A 26,257-nucleotide genomic window follows, 5' to 3' on the forward strand; every position below is an offset into this window, starting at 1 on the left:
AGCAACCTGGTCTAGTGGGAAGGAGGCTTGGGACTGATCTTTAAGATCTATTCCCATACCTTAACATTCTATTATTGTACTAAAATACTCAGATTTGTGACAGGTTAAGCTGACTGGGTAAAGAAGACGCTCGCCCTCAACTTGGAAACTAACTGTCTTTTTCCTCCTCTTCCCTAACCTTAAGTTGCGATCATCCTCTGGAAAACACCACAGCAGCAGCCTCTGCCTGGCCCCACCTCCGAGGCGGCCTCAGGCCGGGCACGGCCCGTCGTACCCGAGTCCTCGGGAGGCACCGCCCGCCTGGGGCGGAGCGGAGCGGGGCCGGGGGCGGAGCGGGACCGAGCGAGGCCGGGCCGGGCCGGGCTGGGCTGGGCTGGGCTGGGCTGGGGGCGGAGCGGAGCGCCGGGCGGGGGTGAGGGCGGAGTGGGGAGCGCGTCATGTCCAAGCACGTGTTTCTCACGGGACCCCCAGGTAATGGGGGCGGGAGGAGCCCGGAGAGCCGGGCAGGGCGGTGGCGCGGCCGAGGGGATGGCCTGGGATACGGCCTGGCCTAGCTTGGCCTGGCTCGGCTAGGCCCAGCCCGGCCCGGCCCGGCCCTCAGCGGCACCGGCGGAGCTGTGAGGCGCTTAGAGCCGGGGGAAGACAGCTGCTGCCGGGCCCCGAGCTCCGAGGATGCCCCGGGAGCGCTTCTAGCTGCAGCTGGGCCCGGCACCGCCTGAGGTTCCGCGGCTGCGGGCCCGGAGCCACCACCCCCACCCCGGTGTCGAGGTCTGAGCTTTGGCACTAATTGGCTTGTTCCTAATAAAGTGCCGCTTTACCTCTCTGTCCAGTCCTCCAAGCCATGCACTTTTCCAGACGCTGCGGCTTTGTCCCTGGAGTTCAGTGTTGGGGGAAAAAACCTACCTCCTGGACAAATAATCCTGCTTCAGTATAAACTGCAGCCATTAATAATTTCTGAGAGCTCATCTTTCCTGTAACTTAATTGTAGTGATTTAGCACTTCCAGCCTCAGTGAAGTGCAGATGTAGGTAATAACTGGTGTCCCGGATGGGGAGGCCTTGATTGAAGCGGTGAAGTAGTTTGTCATGGTAAGGGAATCTGATTATTGTGGAGTCTGAGTGGGACATTGTATGAGGGTCAAACTCTATGGTTGATAAAGAAATTAACCAGTTGTTATTATTGCAGAGTTTTCCTTTGTGCTGTGGGAGTAAAGCAGTGGGCCTCATTCTCCTTTTTGTGAACATCTTGCAGATGCCTGTCTTGATGGGAATTAATTTTAAATGCTGCTGTTGGGCTGAGATAGGAATACATTCCCCCCACTTCACAATGGCTTTCCAACCACTTGAATAAAGGCTGCCTTTCAGGAGATGCAGAGGTTAGGGCTGCTTAGGTCTTGTCTCTCTTTGTTTACTTAAAATTAGATGTACTGATTTGATTAGCTAAATGTCTAACTTCAAGCTTCCTTAAACTTAATTTGAATCACTCTAGCTTGTTTCGCAGTTTACTGAATGAATGTAAGAAAATTAGAGATAGCAAATCCACTTAGCAAAATTAGTATAAATTCACTTACAAGAGACAAGGCCTTGAAAAGATGTTAGGGTGCCACATTTGTAATTTTTTTTTGTTTTTCAACTGCCAGTAAGCCCTCTTCTTCAAATTTGAGAAGTTTGCTTAGGCATTTGACTACATGCCTTTAAAGCCACAGAATATTTTGTCATTGGTATTGACTGTTAAAAAAGCAGTTCCTAAATCTGCTTAAAGTCTGAATTAGAAATTTGGTGTGTGGATGTTGAAATGATTTCTGTTGTCATCTTTAGACATCTCATGTTTGGTCTGTGTTCCTTATCTCCAGGAATTTGAAGGTTTATTCTGCAGGATTATTTTCTATCATCTGAATTTTTTAAAGCCGTGATAGCACTGCTTTATGCTTTAAATGAAGTGATAGCACTAAATTTTGTGAGAGGCAATAAAGATGAGTTTAAAAGGAGATCATTGAGGGATGTACTTGTACTTTGGCAGAGGAGAAAAACTAAAAGGATGTCTGGAACATGGCCAGTGTTCACATTGTAAAAGGTGCATCAGATTGTGCAAGGAGATAACAGGTGGCAAGAGTTTTAAAGACCTGTCTTAGGGTAAGAAAATGAAATTATAGGATCAGAAGATAATTCATGTCAAAAGGGACTTGAGGAAGTTTAAGGAGTTATCAGCTATCAAGCCTGACCAGGTTGCTTTAGGTTTTACCCAGTCATGTCTTGAAAACATCTAAGTGTGTGAAGATTGCATAGCCTCTCTGGGCAACCTCATTCATGGCTTCATTGGCCTCACTATAAACAAGCTTTTCTTTGTATCTAGTAAAAATGTCTCCTGATTCTGTTACCAGAAGGAAAAGTTTTCTGTTGTTGGGTCTTTGTAAGGACTTGGTATCTCAGGGACATTCTAGAATGTGAGTGGAAGAAGTGTGTCCTTCTTGCCAGTTAGGCATCTGGTAATAACAGTCGGCTTTGACTTTTTAATCTAATAAGGTGGTGAACTTAGCTCTGATCTTAAAAGTAGTCGATATCAGTGGTAGAAAGGGAGATTCATCAGTCAGTCTTCCAGCAAGCTTGGATATCAGTTTTGTGCCACCTGCCTTGTGGTAAGTTTTGTGGCCTGCTCATGCATCATTTAAGCTAACAAATTTGTTGGTAGCCTGGGATATTTGTACCATTCTGTTATGAAGCTTTACAGCGTCAGTACAGCGTGAATGTTAAAAGATACTTCTGTTCTTTCCTACCATGTAGAAAAAGTAATTTGCAACCTTCAAATGTAATCAATGTTCCTGCTGAACTGAATCATTACTGTGGCATTTAAAAAAATGGGCTTTTAGTGCAGAAGAAGATTAATGCTGTGTGCTTTTTTCCATTCTTTATTTTTAGGGGTTGGAAAAACTACTTTGATCCAGAAAGTCACTCAAGCTCTAAAATCCTCAGGCGTTCCCATTGATGGATTTTACACACAGGAAGTTAGAGAAGGTGGCAGGAGAACAGGATTTGATGTTGTCACTCTGTCTGGAAACCGAGGACCTTTATCTAGAGTCAGGTATTGAAATTTTAATAACTGTAAGCAGCTTATTGTTTTATGTGTCTGCTCCAGTCCAAAGGACTGGAGCATGTTAAATGCTCCTCCAGAAGGTGATTTCCAGCACACATGGCTTTCAGGGTCAAGTTCTTTGCTTGGTTTTTATGTCCTGGCTGATACTTATATTGTATATATAGGCAGTGTCTGTGGCACAGTGAAATATTAAAAATGTGCTGGGGAGGGGTGTTCTCCCTTACTGGCTATTTTACACCAGATAGAGGAAACACTGCTGAGGCCAAGTCCCTTTGGGATGCAGTTAAGTAGCTTATTGTGGGCAGAGAGAAAAACTTTTGTGTTTCCGCTAACTAATTTATGGAGACATAAGTGGAAAATTAAAAGGGAAATTGCATATAGCATTGTTTTAAAGAACATTTGACTGATCCACAAAAGTCGTCTGAATTTAAAAAAAAAAAAGGATTTCAGGGCCCCAGAGGGGGGCCTCTGAAGTGCAGAGAACCTCACACTCTCTCCTGATTCACTTGACTTAGATTTTCATACTTAGTGCAAAACTTGCTCTATGTCCAGTGTGACCTTAGCATCTCATTCACACAGAGTTGATGTGAAAATAATTTGCACTCTGCTAATAACAGAGGTGCACCTGGCACAGTGTGGTACAGCACATGCAAAGTGAGTATTTTTCCAAGATTAAGGGTTTTGCAGCCCATACTGAGATGATGCTGCTATGATGCTATCTGTAGTGTCACATAACAAAATTCAAAGATCTGAACTGCAGACATGAGTTTTTATTTCGGTATAAATGTACCTGCTGACTTTTAAATGCCATTGTCCTTCTGTACACTGTTGAAATTTGAGCTTGCATAGTTGTGAAGGATGCATATGGTATATTTATTTTCTGACAGCAAGCTATCTGCAACACGACTTACTGCATGGCTTAGAATTTCTTTCCCTTCCTTCTTAGGAAGAATTAAGGGGATTTGATTTATTAGGATAACTTCTTATAAATTCACTTAAAATGAGTTTCGTGAATTCTCATTAAACTCAGTACTTTGAAGGAATTGTGTTTCTCTTTTTCAGTCCCAGTTCTGATTCTTCTGCTTCAAGACGTGAATACCGGGTTGGACAATATGTTGTAGACCTTGTTTCATTTGAGCAGTTGGTTCTACCTATGCTGAGAAATGTGAGTATTCTATGAAAGCTGCTGATTAATGTATGCTTTATCATAGTCAGTGTTATTGAAAGGACCTTTTACACAGCTAGTTTTTGATACTAATTAATTGTTAGTTGCTTGTTTCTTGGGTATTGCTAGTTCTGGTGTAAGTCAGGATCAGGAAGCTGGAGGGACAAATCTGGCTTGTTCTCTTGTCATTATTGTGGTGTTGGAGAGATTGCAGTCCTGTGAGCAGGACCTCCTTGACCTGAAGAGGCAGCAGTTAGGAAATTTCTTCCTAGGTCACTGTCTCATACTGGAAAGCAAACAAAATTTACAAGTGGCTTACCACGGAGAACTGGATGGAATTAGTGGGTCTAAGAAAAAGGCTTCTGCTGCTGCTGTTCTTTACAGACTTTTTTTTTTTTTCCCTCTTCCTCTGATTCCATTCTTCCGAGAGTGGAAGCATTTGTTTCTTGAATCCAGTATTTTTTATTATGATTGTATAAATACCTGTAGATTGATAATACCAGCCTGATTATTTGGGATTTAGCCTGCTGCACAAGGAGTGCTCTGGCTGTGACAAGACTTCCCACACAATCTTTTTGCTATCCTTCCGCTAATATTCTGTCACTGCTTTTATTCTTCGCCTTCCTCTCTCTCACTCCAACCTTTCCCCTCTCCAAAATTAAACAAGAACAGATTTTATTTCGGCAATAACATTCCACAAACAGTGTGCAGCAGCTGCTGAACTGTACTACTAAAAAAATCCTGTTGTGATTTTTCTACACTGCCAAAGCTCAAGGGGACAAGGAAGAAGGGATTTTTTGGTGAACTTAAAGCAAAAAGCCCAAAGAGGTGCAAGGAGTAAAAATGAGACTGAGGATCTGATTCTTGTTTTTGTCAAAGAACATTGAAGTCTGAGAGTAGGAAAGCAAGGATGTTTGGGCAAGGAAGAAGGGAGGTAGTAAGAAGATGGGACAACTTTTATTTGTAAAATTTCACTGTAACCATATTATGATGTTAGTAAATAGAAAGATAATTTATTTAAAAATACGTCATTAGGCCAGTGCTGTATTTTGAATCCTTTTACCACTGAAATCCAGGAGAGATCTTCCTGGAAAAGTGTTAGCCTTGTTGAATTTTTCCATTACTTAAATAGATTTCTGCAAGTACAAGAAAGTGAAGAGAAGAACTGGGGCCAGCAGAGTCACACAGTGATGTGCCCATGCTCATAAAAAGTGCTGTTTATCAGTTTTGTGGGAATGTGGTCGCACATGAAGATAGCCCAAAATGGAAGAGGAGAGTGAGGAAGATGAGAGAACTGAAACAAGGAGAGACAAATGAAGAATGAAGGGAGCAGCATCATAGATATGTTCTGGTTTGATGAGAGAGCAGCACGGAATGAACACATGCCCATTTAGGCTTGAGGACAAATTCAACTCTTAAGGCTTTTTTCACTCCAGTGAGAATGGGCTAGATCCTACAGTGGAAGATCTCTCTGGTTCTGCAAACTTTTATCAGACAGGACAGACAGTTTTTTCAGGTTTTTTTTCAAGGCAAAATACTCTCTTCCTCAATATGTGACCTAGTGACTAGTATTGGCTTTTTGGCTCACTGATCTATGAAAGGATTTTTGGATAAAACAGCTACTCAGTAGGGGCTTAGCTTGAAAGGATTTTAGGATGCATGTTATACAGTTCTTTCACTTTCCCAGAAGCAAATACTTTGCCTTCACAAAGGATATGTTTCTGTCTTTTTTCTTTTTTATTAGTTTCTGTACTATATGGCTTGTATCGGTACATATTTGTGGATCTGTAATGGTTTTGAGTTGATTTTCTTCTCACTTCTACAAATAATGGAGTATAGTTCTCAGTCACTTTTACCAAAATAGGGTAGGCAGTGCAGTTGAAGAGTTCCTCTGCTTCGTGAGCTGCCTTTTCTTCAATCGCAATCACCCTTGTTTTCTCCTGGGCTTCCCGGCTGCTCCAGCTGCCTGCAGCATGGCACTGCTTGGCACAGCATTCACTTCATGGCAAAAAACAAAGAAGCCACAAATGTGGTTAAAACTGTGTCTCTCCTGCTATCCAGTGGCTAGGACTACAGAATAAGGTATATCTCAATATGTGTCTGCTCTAATGTGAGAGAGGCTTGCAAATGACTTGGTTATTATCCAGACAGCTTTGAAGACAGCCAGTAGCTCTGAGTGAAATGCTCCATCATCCCAACTACAAAAGGAGAAATGTCCAAATCTAGATTTAATGGAAGTCTTCTTTTTAGATACCTGTTTTGTGTGACTACTGATCACATAATTAAATGTAATCACTGCATGCATAATTTAGTATGAAGAGTAAAGTTTTTAAAAATTGCTGACCCTCAGAATGATTGAGAGCTGCTTGTAGTCATAGTGCAGTTCTTAATTGTCAAGTAGCTCATATGGGGCCATTATGAGAATTCTGCTTTAAAGAAAATCTGATGCTAAGGATATTTCCTATTGTAGTTGGTATTTATACTGTATGGTTGTTTCCATCCTTCCAAAAATCTGTCCTAAAAAAGAAATTACAGATTTGTAAGTCTGTCATTTACCAGCAGTAGCTTTGACTTCCTGCTCTCCCCAGTATTACAGTTGAATTTGTTTCTTTTGGCGGTATTTCTTTTGTCAGCATAGGGATTACGTCTGTTGCTTGTTCTAAGTTTTGCTGTTTACAGTCTCTTGGTGCACTTTTCCACAGGTAAACCATGGTGGTGACACAGAGAAAAGAATTTGTGTCATAGATGAGATTGGTAAAATGGAACTCTTCAGCCAGGCTTTTATTCAAGCTGTTCGTCAAACGCTGGCTGGCTCGGGGACTGTGGTGCTTGGAACTATTCCAATACCTAAGGGAAAGCCACTGGATCTTGTTGAAGAAATAAGGAGTAGGAAAGATGTTAAAGTGTTCAATGTGAGTAATATTTAATATCCTTAAAGAACCTTCTGTTCTAGGTTACTGGTTTATATTTGGCTCTGTTTAAAAACTGTTACTGCCAATTGATAGCTGTGGGTAGCTTGCATGAAATAAGTTTTTTCGTTTCCATTTTATTCTTAACGGGCAGGTGTTCACCTTATTAAAAAAAAAAATCCCATTTGGCACTAACTGTAGCCATCTCACACAGCTGGCTTTGCTTGTGTGGGGCTGCAGAAGTAATGCTATAGTTATTTTAAAAGGTTTCTTTGCTGTAGTATTATTACTATATAGGTATTCATTATTCCTAAGAGTTAAATCTTCTAAAGTACAGTCAGATTTTTAAGCTTTTTTTTGGTTTTTTTCCAGACTGGCTTGCAGAAATGTTACCAGTAGTCATATTCAATGAAAAAATAAAAGAAAAAAAGCAGCAGTGGAGTTTGCAGGATTGATTTATAGAAGACAGTTGTAAATGGAGTGTACTTTCTCTGGAGTCAGTGAACCAATTTTGGAATTCATTATGTTACTTTTACAGGCATAATTTTCAGAATATTAGGGCCTCAGAGTATATTTCTGATCTGTTACAGGGCAGTTCTCAAAAACCTTCCACAGCAAAACTTAGCCTGTTCCTAGGAGTGCATGTGTGAGGTTTCCTTAACATCAGTATGTGTCTGCAATGCTTCACGAAAGCAGAGGCACCTCTCACTCCTTTGATTTATGTTGTTTCCTATTCAAAGCTGGCTTAAAAACCTGCAGTTCTCGAAGTTCCTCAGCTTTACTTTAATTGAGGGTCCCATCATCATCTTCAGTTTCTGTTTTTATATTAAATGCTGATTTAATTAAATGCTAAAGCAGCAGTAGGAGCAAAGATGAGAGATTATTCCTTTCCTTGCATAAGCATTCAACTCCCTTCATTCCTTTCTGAGATAAACCCCCAGGTTTTTCCACTACTGAGCTGATGTGTGTTTGTAGTCAGGCTGTTGAACAGAAATACACATAAATGTGAATTTTGTATGAGTAGCTTTACAGGGGTAGGACTGGGGAAGACAGGATGGAGAAGCCTTGCTGAAAGTACCAGTCATCCAGTGCTTGGACTGCCGTCATGGCAAGGCATGGTGCATGCATTTGGTCTTCTTCTGAGGGGAAACGGGGCTGGAAGACAGCATTTGGCTTTTCAAGGAAGCTTTTGAGGCTTCTACTGTCTTGTTTTATCAGGTGATATTCAGAGGGCATGGGCTACTCAGGCCTTGGCTTTCAGCTTTATCAGTCTGATAAATCTTTCTCTCAAGTACTGACTCCAGCCAGCAAAAGTCTTTCTATAAATTTCAATGGAGCAGTGTTTTCTCTAGCTAAAAGATCTTTACTAAAACAATGACCCATCCTGTTCACCTTGCTGAGATTAGGACATGCATGTTTCTTTAATGAAATAGACATCTCTGGTGAATGCATTAACCAAAAGCATGGATGTGAAATGTGTGACAGACTGCAGTCATTCCCAGGTGACACAGACCTATTGAGCTGAAGTCTTGTGCAGGAGAGCATCTGTCTCTCTTGCTCCAGTGACACACTACATGATCTTTCCCAGCTGGTTCAAATGTGTGCATGACCAGGAGCAGAACCTGCCTGTAGGGAGTCAGAGGTGTTAGTAGCTGAAGTGGGTACTGGGTCACCAGCTGTTTTCTTCAAGGGCTGTGGCATGGGGAAACCTGGAGTGCCCAAATAGCTCACAGTCAGTAATTTCTTACTAACTTGAATGGTGCCTGCAAGTGTACAGAAGTAGGTGGCTAAATTCCAAAAACATTCTGCCTGCTTTGTCACTTAATATGGAGTTAAGCTGCATTCATATAGCTCATCTCAGTTTTTTCACCCTGCTCCTAGTGTCACAAGGACAGTTCTGAGGAGAGAACAGCTGTTTGTTGTTTTACAGTCCCTTCAGTCTTAAAAGCATATTTTGTTGGTTTAAGTGGGCCCAGATGCCCTAAAAGCAATTCAGCATTCCCAGATGTTTAATTTATTATGTTTAGGGCACTTAACGATAGGAGCTCTGATATTTAACACATTTGTTTCTATTGTTACCCAGTTCCATTTTGCTGAGAACTAAACTTTCCAGTGAAACTACAGAGGCTCTTTTTGCACTGCCTGCATCTGTGTAGTTCTGCAGACATGGTGGCATGAATAGGATCAGGTTATCCTTAGCAGCTGGCAGATACTAATTTTCTCCCATTTTCCCATCTATTAATTTTGCTTGCGTGAAACCCATTAGTGAAGTATGGCTGCATATGCCTGTTAAGAAACAAAATAGTTAAATGGATAGGGAAAAGAAAAGGGTCCCATTTGAACAGATTGTACATGAGTGGTTTCCTTGATGGTATTTTTAACAGTTAGAGGAAGAAAGCTTTTGTCCTCTATAGTTGCCTGCTTGGAGTCTATGTGGCAATAGACTATGTGGCAATTTCCTCCAAATTGCATAAATGCTTAATATAAGCAGCATCTACAGTTATTTTCAACTCCTTTCTAAAAACATACCCATCTGTTTGTACATTCAGTACATATACTGAAGGAGGTTTGTTCTCTCTGGGAAAGCTGCCTGCACAGAATGTCTCCAGATCTTAAGAGGAGACTTATATCTATCAAACAGCCTTTGTAAAACAGTTGTGAAAATTTCCTAGCACTTGGCGCTTTCTCTCTGCTGCTCTCACTGGACTTCTGGCATGTAGGTATGGAAAAAGGATAGATAAAATGTTGTATTGTTTCTGTTGGCTGTGAGGGAGTGGGAAAAGCTATTAAATGTGCAGAAGGTCCTTCGAAAGTCAGGATATCAGTACACTTGCTGTGAGATTTAGTTTGGCTCATCAGTGCTGTGTGTTGTTTACCTCGGGGTCCCAACAGCCTTACTGAAGAGCATTCTTTGTTGTCTTGCTCTCTTTGTTTTTGTGGGGGTTTCTGTTTATCTTATAAAGCTTGGACTGATTCTCAGTAAAAACAGTGACATTTTCAGACAGATCTTCCTTTTCATTACTCTTCTCACCTGCCCTTTTTTTTTTCAGTGTCACATTTTCATTAGTCCCATGTCAATCTGCTGTCTTGTATTCAGTGGTAGGTGAGACCACTGTCTGTAGGTTTTACAGTGTTGGTTTACACCACTTGGATGGGATGTGGGTGACTGTAAATACTGGTAGCTCGTCTGGCCAAATTCCTCCGATAGAACTGTCGCCTATTTAACAACGACAATAATAAAAATAGTAATACTTTGTCCGGTTCCCTATTGACTGTAGTACTGGAAGGGATACAAACTCTTGTGCTCACATCCTAAATGCAGATACAGGGAGTGCAGTGAACCTTGCTCTTAGAGAGTTTTATGCTGTACATGGTGTTGTGTCTCTTTCCTCATCAAACAGCTTTCCTACAACTTTGTATGAGTGGCTTTACTTATTTTTTCTGTTCATGTGTCTTTGTCTGATTTCTTCCCTCTTCTTGCCCTCTTTGCAGAGATCTGAACAATGGGGAAAATGTCTTAGGCATTTTAAAATGAAGCTTTTGCTGATGCTTCACAGTTCCTTGTTACCCCTTTACAACCCCAGTCACCTCCCCGGGTTTTGTTTGAGTGAGTAATGCATGGCACTGTGGGTCACAGGGCTCTGGATCAGGACCCAGTCTGTCAGGAAGGGATAATTTACACACACACAGCCCCCAGCTCTGTGTCCCTGGGAGCTGAGCTGACTAGCAAGCACCAGCAGTTGCTTGGCAGTTTACAGTCATCTGTATTCACATATGCTGGACTTAAAGCCCAGCATTGCCATGGATTGGTCAGCCTAAGGCATATCTCAGTGTGCTACAGAACACCCCAGCTTTCTCAAATAGTTTTATTTCTTTTCCAGGGTGTTTCTTTCCTGTTGCAATAGGGTTTCTCAGAGTACAGAGTTATGCTACTAAGACTGTTTTAATTTTTTTCTTTGCAGATGTTTTTTGACTAGGTGTTTTTGATCCTGTCATCTTAATAAATACAACCCTTTGAAGCAATGAAGGCATAAGAATTCCACTTTATATTAAGAAAGCTAAATTTGGTAGTTGAAAAGGATTTCTAGTAATGACAAAAGTACATGCTGGTTCTTTGAGTGATTCTTGTTAGTTACTCAAGTCCTGAATAATACTTCAAAATACCATGGGCAATTAAATCAAAAGATCACTAAATATTCAATTGCAGTTTTTGTGGGTTTAGCATACTGTGTTCTCAGTAGCAGAAGAAGGCAGGTGTTTGACACTCAACATGCCTGCACCGAAAAAGAAATACATTGGAATTTCAGCTTTGATTTGTTTTTGAAGTAAACATTTGTATAGAAGCTATTCATGAAATGACATCAATTTTAATTTCTCTTTCTCTAGGTTAGTAAGGAAAACAGAAACAGCATTTTGCAAGACATCTTGGAAGCTGTGGAATCCTGCAGAAAATGAAGATCTTTTCTGTCCTGTAAACACTAAAGCTTTCATTTAATCAAAACATTACAACATTTTGTGGATGGTTTAGAGTCTGTCCTTCCTGGTTTTGCCCCCTTGAGGCTTTACTGGAGCCTTCAGGGTAAGCAGAGTAAAGCTGGTAATACCCTAAAATGGGATGGCAGGATTGTAATTTATTCAGTTCACTGAATTGAAAAAAAGTGAACAGATGTGTAGCTAACATCCAATTCTAATCTGGGTGTTTGGAAGTTGGGTGGTCGACTCTGATCCAAGTTACATGTGAAAACAACTAATTGTAAAATCTGAGATCTTAGTCTTTCTGAGTGTGTTCAGATCAATTCAATATCTGCCTACAGATCAATTCAATATCTGCAACATAGCCCTGGTGCAACAGAACAGAACCCTGTCCAAAATGTAGATGAGTCCTGCCTGGTTTATGAAGGAGTGTAGCTGTTGGTGACCCAGTTTAGGTGTATTCAAGTGTGTTTTAGCATGGGTGCTGACAAATCAGCAGGTAGAGGCAATAAGCAGATGTTCTCTCTCCTCCTACCCCTAGGCAACCCTGTCTGCAGTTGCAGTATAAGAAGGGTTATCCAGAGTTTCAAGGAAACTTCCTGTAGTCACAAGTGACGTTTACAGAATTCCATTTTGGGAGGAAAAATAGCCAAATCTACCCTCTCTTACATGGCCCAGACACTAATTGATAAGAGGACTGCATTTTGAATTAATTTTCAGTTTTCTGGTGGCAAGCCTGTTCCATGTCCCCTTACAAATAATATGTATAAAAATCTTCAAGTCCATGAAGTTAATCAAATCTTGTGTTTTTCATGCTGAGTTTGTTAAGTCGGGATTGACTTAATACTGCATTTGTCTATATTAATTTTACAATCTTTTATGTTTATTGATACTTATGTTTGTTTGGGGTTTTTTGCCTCATTCCATTCTGTACATGCTTAATGGTGAAATAAGAAGTATTTGAGAGTATTAGACAATTTGTTTCCCTGTGAGGAGTGCAAATGTGTTCAGCAAAAGTGCTGCCAGTTAATCAGTTTTGCATGTTTGAAAACAGAATTCCCTCCCAGGTGCACACTGTTCATTGTAAAATTTATGGTCATCTCTGGCTGAAGAAAGTTGTTAAAAATTCTTAACTCTTTTTCTGTTCAGTTCAATGGCTGTTAAAATGAGCAAACTATTTAAAGGCATCTTCAAGTATCATTTCATTGATTTATTTCTGTTAAACTGACACTCAGAGTTGTATAGGGCTGGATGGGGACAGGTATTTTTACAGGTGCCCTGCAAACACCTCCTAGGAGCATAGAGGGAATGTCCTTTTTCTTTCTTCTATGCAGAACAAGGGTCTGGTACAAGCATTGCACCTCCACAGGTGGTACGAAGTGCATGCCATGTTAAAAGATGCCATGGGCTCATTCCCTCACTGCCTTTTTAGGACTACCTGTCTTCCCAAATCCATTTAGGTGGTAGTACTGTCTTAATCATGTTTGGGGAAAAAGAAGACTGCTCTTAGGGTCTCTACTTGGCAATGTACAGCTCGTGGCTGCTATTTGTAAAATAAGGTTGTGCTCTAAAGACACACTAATCCCTAAATTACTTCAGGCATTCTACTCAGACAAAACACCTTTTTAGATGTGAAGGACTTGGAACCAAAGTAAACTTTGTCAGGGCTGTGTGCCATAGGTTTTTGAACAGAAACCTCTCTGCACCTAAGTGTTGGATGCCCTCCTGTTTCAGTGTTAAGTCTCTTAAGCTGTAAAATACGCTGCAAAAGAATAGTTCTTTCAATGATTAAAGAGTTATCCAAAATCTAGCAGTTTTACTGGGACTGCAGTTTTACTGGGACTGCTTGAGTTGTTGAGTCTTAAATGAGGAGTGGCCTTTAAAGCTAAATAAAAAATTGAGAGATTTGACATTTCTCTGGTAGAGGCCAGAGGGGTGTTCTGTTAGGAGTCAGTCTTCTAAATTCTGGTTCAGCCAGTAGTGCTGAGAGATCACTTAAAGTGCTGTTTATTCCCCATAAAAGTAGATATATTGCCCTGCATGTAGTGCCACAATGCTTACTGTAGTCCCATCATTTAGTACAGAGGGAAGAAAAAAAAACCCCAAACAATTGCAACAAGAAGTTTGGGGAACATTTGATCAGTGCCTATAGTACTTTTAATCCATTGTCTCATAGTTTTGTACTGAGGCTAGATAGTCACTAGAAAATGCAGGTGGATTTTTCCTTCTCTGCAACTCTGAGTGAAATATCAGCCCTTTTAAACTAATGCATATTTTGCTACTGACATCAGTGTGTCTTGTTTTCTGTTACCTATCTCAAGATTGGTGAGTGTCATTAATTTGTTGTCCTTTTTTAAAGCCCATTTTCTCTCTGAGCTAGAGTGCTTTTCAAGAGAAATAAAGAGAGATTCTGTGATCTGTGTTCAGCAGGAGAATGTCGATGACCTTAACAGTCATGTCTGGTCTTTAAATCTCAGATGGTCCTGCAGATACAATTTGCCTGTTTCAAATATACATAAGAGAGAGTGAGAAGGTTGTATTTCCAACTGAGTGTAAGTTTTTATGACAACCTGTGTTTACCTTAAAGGTAAAAATTTTATTGTCTGGTCTTGGCACTAGTAAAATACTTAGAAGGCCTTGAGAGCACTCTAACAGCAAACGGAGCATTCACAATTCCCCTGATGGGCTGATTTTATTAATAGCACACATTTGGTGAAAAGCACCTCTGATGTACCAGCTAGATCCCAGATGACAGCATTAGTGCACCTGCAGGTTTTAATTGGTGCAAAAAAGGGGTGAATGTGAGGTACCAATTACTGTCTCAAAGCCTGAGAATCAAGGACGTTTTTGGCACAAGTCTTGTAATTCCAGCATAAAATTGCACACAGCATGGAATAAACAGGGCCTGCATTATTTATCATGCATTAGGCAATTTTTGACTTGTAAAACTGAGTGAGAGAGGTGAATCTTTGATACTGGACCTACTGCAAAGTTAATTATAAGTAATATGTCTGTGTTGCAGATTTAAGGATGTACAAGCACTAGTGAAACTTGGTAATTAAGTACGACCTCCTAATCCAGGCAGTAATCTAAATATGGCAATCATTGGGTGTTTTTAAAAAATGCATTGAAGAGAAGATGATTATCACATGCTGGAGAATCTCACTGATATTTCTAATCTTCTATAATGAGCTGCACAAAATTCAGCTAATCTTTAACTTAAATTTTCCAGTAAGAGAAGAGCCATCAGTTGGTGGGCTGGAGGCAAATGCAGGTGACATTTCTTGCTTTATTCTAATAAGCAATTTTTATAAAAAGCTGTGAATGACATCACAGAGTGTCCTAAGAACTTAATAGTGTCAGAATGTCATTCATAGATATTATCTAGTCATCATGTCAAGGGAAGAAGATTCACACTGGTAAGTCCTTTTCATTGAGATTTGTTTTCAGTGAAGTGAGTACCAAGATTTGGGAATGGGGTGAGACTTTGCAACAAGAACTTCAGCTCCTTGCAAAGAAGTTGCATGACACTACAAAATGGAGGGAACAGCCAGCACCTCTGGTTTTTATTTTTGGATGAACAGAAATGTACTTTGCATACTATGTCCATCACAGGCTTCTACTTGCTTGCTGTGGTGGGAAACAGCTGGGCTGAAGGTCAGGCTGGGGCTTGCCAGTGTTCCTGGTGGATGTGAGCAGTTCAGCACTCTGTGCTTGGCTTTAGTAAAAAGTTACTGAAAGTCTTTTTGCCAGCTCTTCAGGCCATCTTTCACCATTATGAGTGTAGCAACTGACTCTTCCTATATGATATAAACAAGAGTCTGGGAGAGGAAATTTTAGGAAAACAAAATGTGGGGAAGGTAAGTATCGCCTGCTTAGTGCAAAGGCTGAAGTGTAGTGTTTATGTTTGTTTTACCATATACTCATTATCCTCCCTCCTGTAATCTGTTGTATTTTTCCCGTTCCTTTCTGGTTGCTGAGGCAGTGTGAATAAAATCACTCTTAGTGTTTCTTTTCAGCAGTTATGTTATCTGAGGAAAAGGCCTCCATCTCTTCATCCCTTCTGACTTGTCTATGAAAGAACTGCATGTACAAATGGTCTTGTGGATTGAGCACTAGATTTCCTCAAAGGATGCATTCAGCTTGCTAACAAGATGGGAACATCACTATTTTCATGTTGTAGAAACAAAAACATTCTGGACTGGCTGAGTGAGGTAAGTGGCCTCCGCAGCTCTGGAAAATTCAAGCATAGCACCTGATACAAAAAACCCTGATGGAACTCTTGGTAAATGGTCCTTACATGGTGGTAGCAGCATCATTCCTGCATCACATCTGTAGCAAGAGATCAGACATGTAGGCAAACTGTTAAGCCTGAGCAACTTTACGGCCATGTTTTAACAGTATTCAGCATTGTGAAATCCATCAGCAGGGTTACAGATGACATAAAAGCAGTGAAAATTGCATTTGCTTTTCATTTAAAGGCCAAAACCTGCTCCAAAAATGGTGTATTTCCATCTTGCAACTCTGAGGCACCTCATGTGTGAGATTAAGTATCAAGCTGTTTTTCAGGAGTAAAGGTGTCACTCAAAGCCTTCATGTATGTAGGCACTGGTGCTGAGGACTCGGGTGCATTTTGGTGTTATGCAGAGCTGTTTGGAGTGGCTTATTGTTCAAATTAGGCTTTGTGTAAATATTAGGTTCCTATTTATTAGCTTGGTGTGCATCAGAGCCCTTAAATGCACTTTCTGTCCCAAGCAGAGTTCACTGTGTGTATCTCTAACTCATACAAAAATGGGGGAGTTTAAGATGTGTTTAATCAATACAACCTCATGCCTAGTTGCAGGTTTCATTTCTAGCCATTATGTCAGTTTATTCTGTAGGACTGTCTTAAAACTGATGCATATAGCAGTAGTCTTATTACTATAACAGCAGACTGTCTCCAAAATATGGAGTAAAGTAACATGGGAGAGTGTGCTCATTTTGATTCTTTTTTCCTATGTTACCCTTGCTTATTAGTGGTCACTCTTGGGTTTTTTCAACCTACTATGCTACAATAGCAACTTTAAGGCAAAATAAAAACTATTTAATACATGGCTACAAAAAAGGAACTGATTTTTGAATCTTACCTTGATTCCTGTTTTGCTTTGCTTGCTCACTGTGACTCCACAAAGGCATTAGAACCTGCCCTTTCTGGCAGCCATCCTATGCAACAGGAGTCTGGACTTCATGGCATAACTGCTGTCCCCAAGGAGTTATGCTCCAGTGGGAAGTCAGGAACAGTGAGGCAGCTGCATTATTTTAGGATGCAGTACCAGAGGCTGTGGAGATGGTGGAGTCCTGCAGAAGCTGTGATGCTGGGAGAAGGTGCTGTCACTGGGCCTCAATCCATGATAAGCAAATACAGTGGTTGCTGCTGAAAGAATTTGTGCAGTCATTCCTAATCTGGTTTAGTATTTAGTATGCTTGAGTTGGATACACAGAATAATTTAGGTTGATTGGGACTATTAGAATTAGTTATTTTTGATGGAAATTGATTCAAACTTAAAGATGTGAAAATTGGAGGCCTAAGTGATGCTAGGTGAACATGGGAAAGTTCTTGGTGCTTTCCAGAACCACCTGTTTGCCCTGCTTCCATGCAGGAAGACAAAGCAGTGATGCTTTATCCTGTGGACTATCATGCAAAAGCCTCCAAAGCAGAAATGGCGTGGTGGCTGTTAGTAGGAGCCTACCTCTATAACCTCCATCTTTCATTTGTAATAAAGCACTTCATGAACAGTGTGGTGGGACAAGAGTCATCATCAGCCAGAAATGGTCAGAAGGGAGCAGCTGAATTCAATTTCCTCTTCCACATCTCACCTGGATGCTAGTGGAGACATTAGTAGGGCCTGAACTGCACTGATAGCCATGTGTCTAGAGGGCTGTGTATGAATACTCTGCTTTAGTCTTTGTGAACATGAGGAACATTTTTCCTAGATTGTGCAAAGCTTTATTAATCAACTCATCAAGATCTGAAGTGAAGTAAAAAAGAATGCGTTTCTTAATTTTGTAAGGCAGAAAGCGAGTGAAAACAATTGCAAACAGAAGACCCAGAAACAGCTGCCACACAAAACATACTTGGATTGTTTTATTTTCACTCAGTCTTACTTAGTTCTACTACTCAGATCTGAAGTGTGGCACAGTAGGAAGCTCAGAACGCAACTGAGTATTGCCTAACAGTAATGAGACTTAGCTACAACATCTCTTGTTAAATCTTGTTAATTGGGACAAGACAGCCTGGCTGCACATCATTGTGTTGAGATTTAGAAACACTCTGTGGTAGTTACAGTAAAGAGGAACAGCAAGACACTGATAGCTGCAATTTTTTTTTTAATTGAAAAAACCACACACGTGTTTGTTTAGACTCTGTAGTAGAGGAAGGATTTGTTGTAGCCTTTTGGGTTTCAAAGTTGTCATGCATTCCTGTAAATTCGTGTTTCTCAAACCTTGTGATGGCATGGCCTCCCTTTTTGTATCATTTGTCTTTATTGGCAGCAGCTCAGTTTTCTCTGGGGGAGGGAAATCAGAAGGCTTTGTAATTACTGGCTACAAGTGTTTATGGACAGTGAGCTGTGTCCAGCAATTAAAGGTATTTAGCTGTTTCCTTCCTAACACAAACATTTCCAGACAGTAATTACAGCCTGCTTTGCACTTTTCTGTCCTTGAGGAGGGTTCCCCATGGCCCTTTTGCGACTCCTAAGGGTACTGTTGCTTAGAATTTGAGAAACACTGCTGTAAACCAAACAGGAGCACGAGATAATACCTAATTTATGCAAAGCTGCTTTGCAAATAAGGTGCACCATATGCTCTGAAGACTTTCCATGCTCTGGATACTTTCTCTTTATACACTTTTGTTAATTGGTGTAACGTGCCTCGTTCACACAGTATTTCAGTATGGCTGCATGCAGTATATCAGTCTGAGATGCTGTGTTGCTATACAGCATTAGCACCTGCAAAATACGTCAAAGAAAAATGAGATTTGCTGTTGGAAAAAAAAAATCAGATTTAGCTCTAATGTTATAGGACACTGTACTGTCCTTTTATGTATTCATTGCTTCTGTTCTTAGTTGCCTCTTGTATATGTTATATACCAAATTTCAATTAGCTTGCATGCAATCAGCTCTTTAGTTATGGCAGGAAAGAGATGTCTTTTGTGTGCTTTTCACTGAGTTATATTAATATTTCCTACTGTATTCGTTTATGATCCTAACCATTCCAAGGGAAGGAACGTTAAACAGGTTGTATTCATTGTTCTAGGATTTACAAGAACCTGAGATGAAGTGGCACTGTGTGTTTTTTAGGATATTTTCCAACTCTACCCATACCAAGGCCATTAGCTGAAGAACATCTGCCCTGTAATATTCTTGTGGAAGTTAGAAAAATAAACATTTGAAGGTTGCTTATTACATTGGTAAGAACCTAAACCTGTGTGCAGCTTCCTGACCTAAACTCTGTCTTTAATGCTAAGAAGCGCGTGGCCCTTGTGCTAAGGATGCTCCTCACTGCTCCTCAGACAGGCTCTGCTGAGAAGCGGTGTCTTCCAGGGCCATATCTTCTTGGCTGGCCCTCCTGCACTCCAGGTTGCGACTCATGAATAGCGCATGGGCCGGACCCGCCTCCCGCTGGGCTCTTGGCTCTGTAGTATCTGTTGCTTCACAGGTCTCAGTGACTTGCTGGAAAAAGTAAGAAAGAAAAAGTCTACTAGTTTAGGAAATTCTAAGTAACACTTCAGCTATTTTTTGAAGTGACGGGTGAAAAAAGTTTAAAAATTGACGTAGGGATGTCATTCTGTGAAACTCCATGGGATTCTTAACATGCATTATTCACAAGGGAGTTCTGAAGAGGTACTTGTCACACTTTGTGTAACGCATAAATTTGGAAGGAAAAGCAGACCAGGAGCTGGAGGTTTAGTACCACAGATGTACATGTATAGAGAACTGTAAAAGAATTTGGATTGAAAAGGACTTCTGGAGGTCATCCAGTCCAAACTGCTGCTTCAAGCAGGGCTGACTTCTAAGTTGTTAAATCAGGTTGCTCTGGAGTTTGCTTTATACACCAGATTTTAAATCCAACTTACAAAGAAACCTTTTCATCAAAACTGGAATGCAGTTATCAGTCTGCAAATGTTAAGCGCAGTGCCACCCCACTGTAAGGAGTCCATTAGGATAAAAGCATTCCAGAACTTTGCTGTGTGAACGTTGAAATGAAACGCTTCCTCTTTACTGCTTCCTATCAAAACGGGCACCTGGACTCCGAGCAGGCACTTTGGCCAGGATTCACCTCATCTAAATTTCACCATGTGGTCTTGCTGTGTCATTTAGGCTACCAGTGGTTGGCAGAGAGATACAAGTCTCCCAGAGGAGAATTTCCTCGTAATAGGTCCAAGGATGAAGTAGATGGAGGCCTCTTCAGTGAAAACAGAAGCCTCAACAGCAACCTGCTGAGACATCATGCCCAACTTTTAGATAGCCCAAAGTTTGACAAGGTGAATCCTACCATTAGTACTCAGTATCACAGACTGGCTGAGTTCTTGCAAATTAGGCCATAAACTCCTGAGTGTTGGAATTGTGCCTTCTCATTGGATATATTCAGCTGTATGTGTAGAAATATTAATACTTGTTACTGTAACAAAGCAGGATTGGACCCAGCTGAGTAACATAGAGCTGACTCCTGTTGAAGTTCATGGTGAAACTCTAGAGAACTGTACCACACATGGTATTTTTGGGTTGAGAGCAAAATATGCACAGGCCAAGGAGCTTTTCACACTTGAGGTCTGGAAAACTCTTTGGAAACTAGGGAAGTTATACAGAGTTCAGGAACATAGTAACAGAAAAGTGCTTGGGACTTACATATGCAGTCTTCCCCTGTCAGCAGTTTGGTTTCCATTTTGATAGGCCAAATGCAAAAGTCTGTCTAATTATGTTGTCTAATTGCAGCCACCCTTTATTTCTAGTCCATCTCATATTTCTGCTTTCTAGTGCTGAGGTGAATTTTCAAAATTCAGGGCAGCAATGGATAGCAACCAAAGTTAAATAAATACACTTAAATAAACAATAAAACAGTAATTCTGCAACATTAATTGAATTTTTCATGGAAGATAGGAATAAAACTGTGAGTATATTGGGAAGAAGGCTGGAAGTTTTTTTCGTGTAGTGTTTTGCTCTTTGAAAATGCTTAATTACAGGGCATACTGGTTTCCTTTGGTAAATATTTCCTACAGGATTCCTTTGACTTCCTTTGACTAACTTTCAGCAACAAGGTTTCAGGTCTTAGACTGAATTTCTGGTCAGAGAGAGAGACAGAACAAATGCACTATTCAGGGGAAACCATTCCTTTTCCTACAGATAACATAATTTTAAGTTTTAGCTTTCCTGGTTTTGAGATTCTGTGCTGCCTAGGTGTGTAGCTCTGAGCTTCGTATGAAGTGCTAGTAAGTTCACCTGACAGGGTAGGTAGACTAAACAATCCTTTTTTCAGCTTGAGCCTAAGGACAACTGTTACAAGCTTGAGGCCCAAAAAGTGGGGAACTGAAGAGAGCAGACAGCGAGAATGGGGCTTCATAACCCGAGGCTGCAATTGGACCCCAATATGTGAATGGACCAAAAACTTATTAAAGTGTGAAACTTTGTGACCAGTCATCCATTTTGGGTCCATTCTGGATTCACCTTGAGTGCAGCCCTGGCCAGGCTCTTGAACTGGCCAAGGTGTATCTTTTAAGGCCTTTTAATAAATACCTACTTTATTGTTTTAACTCTGTCTAATCTCTGTTCTAGGTCAGCCTCTCAAGGCATCACTGCATAGGACTTTAGGCAGGCAAAGAAGGAGCTATTTAGTCTGCTGTGGTGGTATTCATCACCTGGGCTGCAGAAACTGGAGACATAAGTCCCTGTTTTGAGTGAAAGGAAAAGCAGCTTTGCTCCAGTTTGTAATTTCAGGTGTATGTACAACAGCCTCCCCATCGGTTACTCACAAACAATCTCACAGACACTAATACTAAACAGTCTCATTGTGATGCAGCAAAATCCCCCAAAATACCAAAATCTGAACACTAGTTTGGAAAACTGTTCTCTTTCCACTGAGAAGGAAGAAAGCCGTGGGGCTGAGGACTGTTAAGAACCAGACAGGCGAGCAGAGTGGGACTCACACTCAGTAGTGCTGTTTTAGCTGCAGCCTTACCCGAGCTGCCTGGCTTGCTGCTCTGGCAGACGGCCCCATGGCAATGTTCATACTGCTGGATGACTGCGTGTCGCTCGTGTTGCCTCCGTCTGCAGCTGAGAGCCCAGAAATCACCAAAGCACTTGAAAAACTTCTCTTGCCAAACAGCAGGCTGAGAGTTGAGCTGGTGGAGGAGGCCAGGCTGGACCTGAGCATTGCTGCAGCTCGGTCCTGCACAGTCAGCTGGCCAGCAACAGGAACAGCAGGGGACTGAGAAAACACAGATGTTGCAGAGTTGTGGAATGATAGCTGACTACTAGAAAGCCTTTGGGCAATTTCGTGGGCAGATGTAGACGTTTGGATGAAAGGCTGCCGGCTTTCTACAATTGGTCCAGAGTGACTTGAAGCAGGGGGCCTTTGGTTTAAAGCAGTGTGTGCCTGGACAGACTGACTCCTGGGTTTTCGCCTGCCTTCAAAAGAAAGATTAATATATTTAAGTAAGTGGCATTCTGATGAACTCCATGCTATTGACAGTGTCTCATGTGTACATATTACTGTTGGCATATTACCACTGGTTTTACTAGCATAAGAACTCCAAGAACAGCAAAAGTAACGAACACCTAAACCTATAAATCTTTCTGTGTTTTCCACTACATGTGCTCTAAGCTTTGGTCAAAATAGCTCTAGAGGTTGTGCACTGAGTCAAAAGACAGGGAAATGAGAAGAGACCCCAAGCAAAGCTCTCTAATCACAGGCTCCCAGCTGCTACGTACAGTTTAATCAGCCCAGTGAATGCCTGAGCATAGTGTTGCTGTAACTCTGCTCCCCTTTGACAACCACACTAATGGAATGTTGAATATCCCCTTGAATGGCTTGGTATAATTAAATGCAACAATAAAACCAAAAACCTCTATCTTAAAACAATTACACATTTAAAAGAATTATTCCTGCATATGGGGAGAGAAAATCTGAAAATTCAGCCAAGTGGAAGAACACAGCATTCAAGCCACAAGACAGTTTTTAAGACTAACAGTAAACTCTGAGTTCCAAGAGAGACATTTACAATACACCATAGACTTGAAAAGATGTGAATGCTTTCAGGTAGGATACACTATTAGAGGTCTGAATGAGACCCACATAAGACTCTTGTCCCTTTCTGGGAAGCATCTCTATGCAGCCACCACTGGATACAGGAAGTAGATTAGATAAGCTATTCTGACATGCCTAGACAAATCCTTCCTATACAAATACATTCCCATATTTAACATTTATTCCAACACCTTCTGTCATTCAAGCAAACAATTTCTGTATTTCTTATGCTTGTGTATTTGAATAGCCATAGAATGAAAAATCAATCATAAAATCTGGTGTCCAGTGAACCCACCAGAGGCCAGCTTGTACTCAGGCATTTTGCCATGGGTTGGTGTGTGCCACTGGCCCCAGCACAGTTCACTGTTTCTGTAGACAGGTTCAGACAGGCACACACAACAAATACCCAGTCACAAAAGTGCCTGCTCGTTTTTTTTTTTTGCTCTCCAGGAAACTCCAAACATTAACACAAGCTGGCATTTTGGTTTCCTAGCTGTAGCTGTAGGGTGGGGAGTTGATGCCAGAAAATCTGTTGAGAGCCATCAACACAGAAACAAGTTTTTCTGGCAGGCATTTCCAGGCTGTTGTTAATTTTTTTCCTTTTTGCTTTGGTTTTCCCCAATACCTGAACTCCTCCAAATACTGAAATTTTGCTGGCATAAAGGAATATAAATCTCACACTATCTTCTAAAAACATGACTGCTGAATTCATGCAAGTTCCAGCAATGCAGAATTTCATATCCAAGCCATTTACATCATATGGCTGAAACATGATGTTTTACATCCACAGACCTACTTTTCAGAGGCTGGCATCATTATCCCCATTTTTCAAATGCTGAAGCAAAGAGAATTTAGGGAGCCTGGCACAGAGTCAGATGAGCAAAGCTGGGCTACAACCTAAACTGGAGCTCGCTAAAACCTAGATAGTTTGGCAAGTGTTGGACACTTTCACACCTCATTTACAATGTATCTTTAGCTCTACTTTTATACTCCAAACAATAAAAAAAAAATTTCCTAAGTAATAAGAGCCCCAGTAGCTCTGCTGGAGAATGATGGGACAGACACACATGGCTCTTGGAAGCTCCTGGACAACGCTCTCAGGCACAGGATGTGATTCTTGGGGTGGTCCTTGCAGAGCCAGGAGATAGACTTCGATGGTCCTAGTAGGTCCTGCCCAACTCACGGTATTCTGTGATTCCATAGCTCCTGTGCACTGCTCTGCCAGTGTCCTGTGTCCTTCATGTGCAGTGAGGGGTGCCAGGCCTGGCTGCCAGGTCTGCAGCTGTGTGTGCGTTTGGCCTCCGCAGGGATTCAGGTTCTTCTGGGGTTCTGCTTAAGTGCTTTGGTTTCTACATCTGATGGCTATTTCAAGAGGTTGCCTTTCTTAAATAAAAAGAAAGGACTGGAATTAAGAACAGAGGGGCTGTGGTGTGTTACTGTGCACCGTGGCTAATGTGACCAAACATCTGTGATTTAAATTGGGAAGCTGACCCCTGTCCAAAAGTATTCTATATTCATCCCAAATGCAGTGGTTGGAGCATTGGGCAGGAGACCACCCGCATCTACACCTAAAAAACTGTCCCTGAAAACACTCAGAAAAACAAAGGCTGTTCTATAAACTGCATCATGAAATAAGGAAACTATGGGGGAGAACCCCACATGTTTCCAGTGCTTCTGATTTTGGTTGAACTTTTGTCTAGGGCTTTCATTGCATTTTGCAATGTTGCAGACTCAGTGGTACCAGGCTGCAAAACGAAATATGAAATATGAAGAAGTTAAATGTGCTTGATGCACAGATTATGATCTAGAAGGCATTGCTATGATTATCTAGTCTGCTGTCCTATATAACATGGGCTATAGGATTTCCCAGAATTAATTCCTGTGTAGTTTTATTGATTGCTACTGTCATTTTAAAAAATGCATCCAGCATCTCCAGTCATGGAGATTCCACAATAACCTTGTTTCTTGTCTCTTGTTTCACTATTTATTTACTCTCCTAATATTAAAAATATGATTCAAATCTGAATTTGTTTAGTTTTGTTACATCCAAGTCTGCTGAGACCAATGGTATTTGGTCACCTTTCATGGCCCAGGTAAACACAGACTATGATCAAGGCATCTCTTACAATGCCAATTGCTGGCAAGCACTTTATCTTTCAATACAGGATGTATTTCCCAGAATTTTGATAATTTTTTGGCTCTTTTTGAAGTGCTTCAAAACTAAAAATGTCCTTAAATTAGGGCACTAGGACTGTACAACAGAACAACAGGCAGGACAACAATATTATGATTTTTAACAGGCATAGATAAGTTCTTTTCCAATGCTGTGGTATTGCCTTGATGTCCTGATACTTATTGAAGATCGAACAGAGCTTGTTTTTTAACCAGCTCTCTTAAAACCCTTCTTGAATGACTCATTTGACTTTGCTCAATTAAGCATATAGCTTTGATAGCCACTCTTTCATGTGCTTTGTAGCTATTAGGATGGAAGGAACTGTTTCATGATCAGATCATAGAAATACATTATCTGTTTTTTTTCCCAAAATAAATCAGACATTTATTTTCTCATTTCTACATACTGCATATTGGCAACTCTATCCTTTCTATAAAGTGACAGATCAAGACCACTGCTAGGATTTCTATTGCTTCTAAATACTCTTTAAAAATAAACAGCCACAAGCTCACTTTCTTCTTTTTGTCCCTAATGGCCCTAGCCAAAAAATTCTTCTTGTTTCATTCTCTACAGTATCTGAGGAGTGAATATGGATTTCCATTTGCTACCATTTCATTGGATTTGTTGTGCATGTCTTAACAAAAGCCAGGTTGCTTTTGTTACCTAAGTGTGACTTTGTCTCTTGATTATGTTCTTCTGGGCATCCAATCAATATGTTCTTTTAAACAACTCACAATTAACATACTTTATTTGTATGGTCCTGAGTATGGTATGCTCAGGATCATTATATCACAATTAAGTTTGCTATTCTGATTACTGTTGTGTCAAGTTACGAGTATGCACATGGGGATTCCTCTAACACTAGACACAATTAAAAGCTGCAGTTATTTTATTCTTGCAATGTGATTTATATTCAGGGCAAGATTTATTCCAGTCCTGCCCATTATCTTTAATGATAGGTCAAAATGATCTAACAGGCAGCAAACAAGTGTCAAACCCCTCAAGTTCTCTGCTTTAGTTTATACAATAATGCTACAAACTTGTTGAAATGTAGAGTTGATTTGCTTTACATTACAAGTCCTGATCCCACAGTGGTAGATCTCACAGTGACCCACTGGCAAACATAGAATCCTAGAATGGTTTGGGTTGGAAGGGACCTTAGAGCTTC

At 40.9% G+C, this 26,257-nt stretch overlaps 2 protein-coding genes across 3 annotated transcripts in view; one reads left to right on the forward strand and one right to left on the reverse strand.

Annotated features, from left to right (window-relative positions):
* Nucleotides 1–364: 364 nt before the first annotated feature.
* On the forward strand, nucleotides 365–14,052 carry NTPCR (nucleoside-triphosphatase, cancer-related). Of its 2 annotated transcripts, XM_059841609.1 has the most exons (5): nucleotides 365–471; nucleotides 2,915–3,077; nucleotides 4,152–4,254; nucleotides 6,957–7,166; nucleotides 11,550–14,052. In XM_059841609.1, exons 1-5 carry the CDS (start codon nucleotides 438–440, stop codon nucleotides 11,616–11,618), a joined length of 579 nt encoding a protein of 192 aa, XP_059697592.1. In that variant the 5' UTR covers nucleotides 365–437; the 3' UTR covers nucleotides 11,619–14,052. The 2 variants fall into 2 exon arrangements, with proteins under 2 accessions (XP_059697592.1, XP_059697593.1); XM_059841610.1 differs by lacking the exon at nucleotides 6,957–7,166.
* A 3,547-nt stretch (nucleotides 14,053–17,599) lies between these two features.
* PCNX2 (pecanex 2) overlaps nucleotides 17,600–26,257 on the reverse strand; it is a 151,677-nt gene continuing 143,019 nt past the window's right edge. The window contains exons 33-34 of the mRNA XM_059841608.1: nucleotides 21,849–22,297; nucleotides 17,600–19,345 (exon numbers count right to left, since the gene is read on the reverse strand). Of these exons, the coding sequence (XP_059697591.1) occupies nucleotides 19,172–19,345; nucleotides 21,849–22,297 (623 nt within the window). The 3' untranslated portion in view covers nucleotides 17,600–19,171. The remainder of the gene's footprint in view (nucleotides 19,346–21,848; nucleotides 22,298–26,257) is intronic.

The sequence above is a fragment of the Haemorhous mexicanus genome, chromosome 3 (genome assembly GCF_027477595.1).
Source record: "Haemorhous mexicanus isolate bHaeMex1 chromosome 3, bHaeMex1.pri, whole genome shotgun sequence".
NCBI lineage: Eukaryota > Metazoa > Chordata > Aves > Passeriformes > Fringillidae > Haemorhous > Haemorhous mexicanus.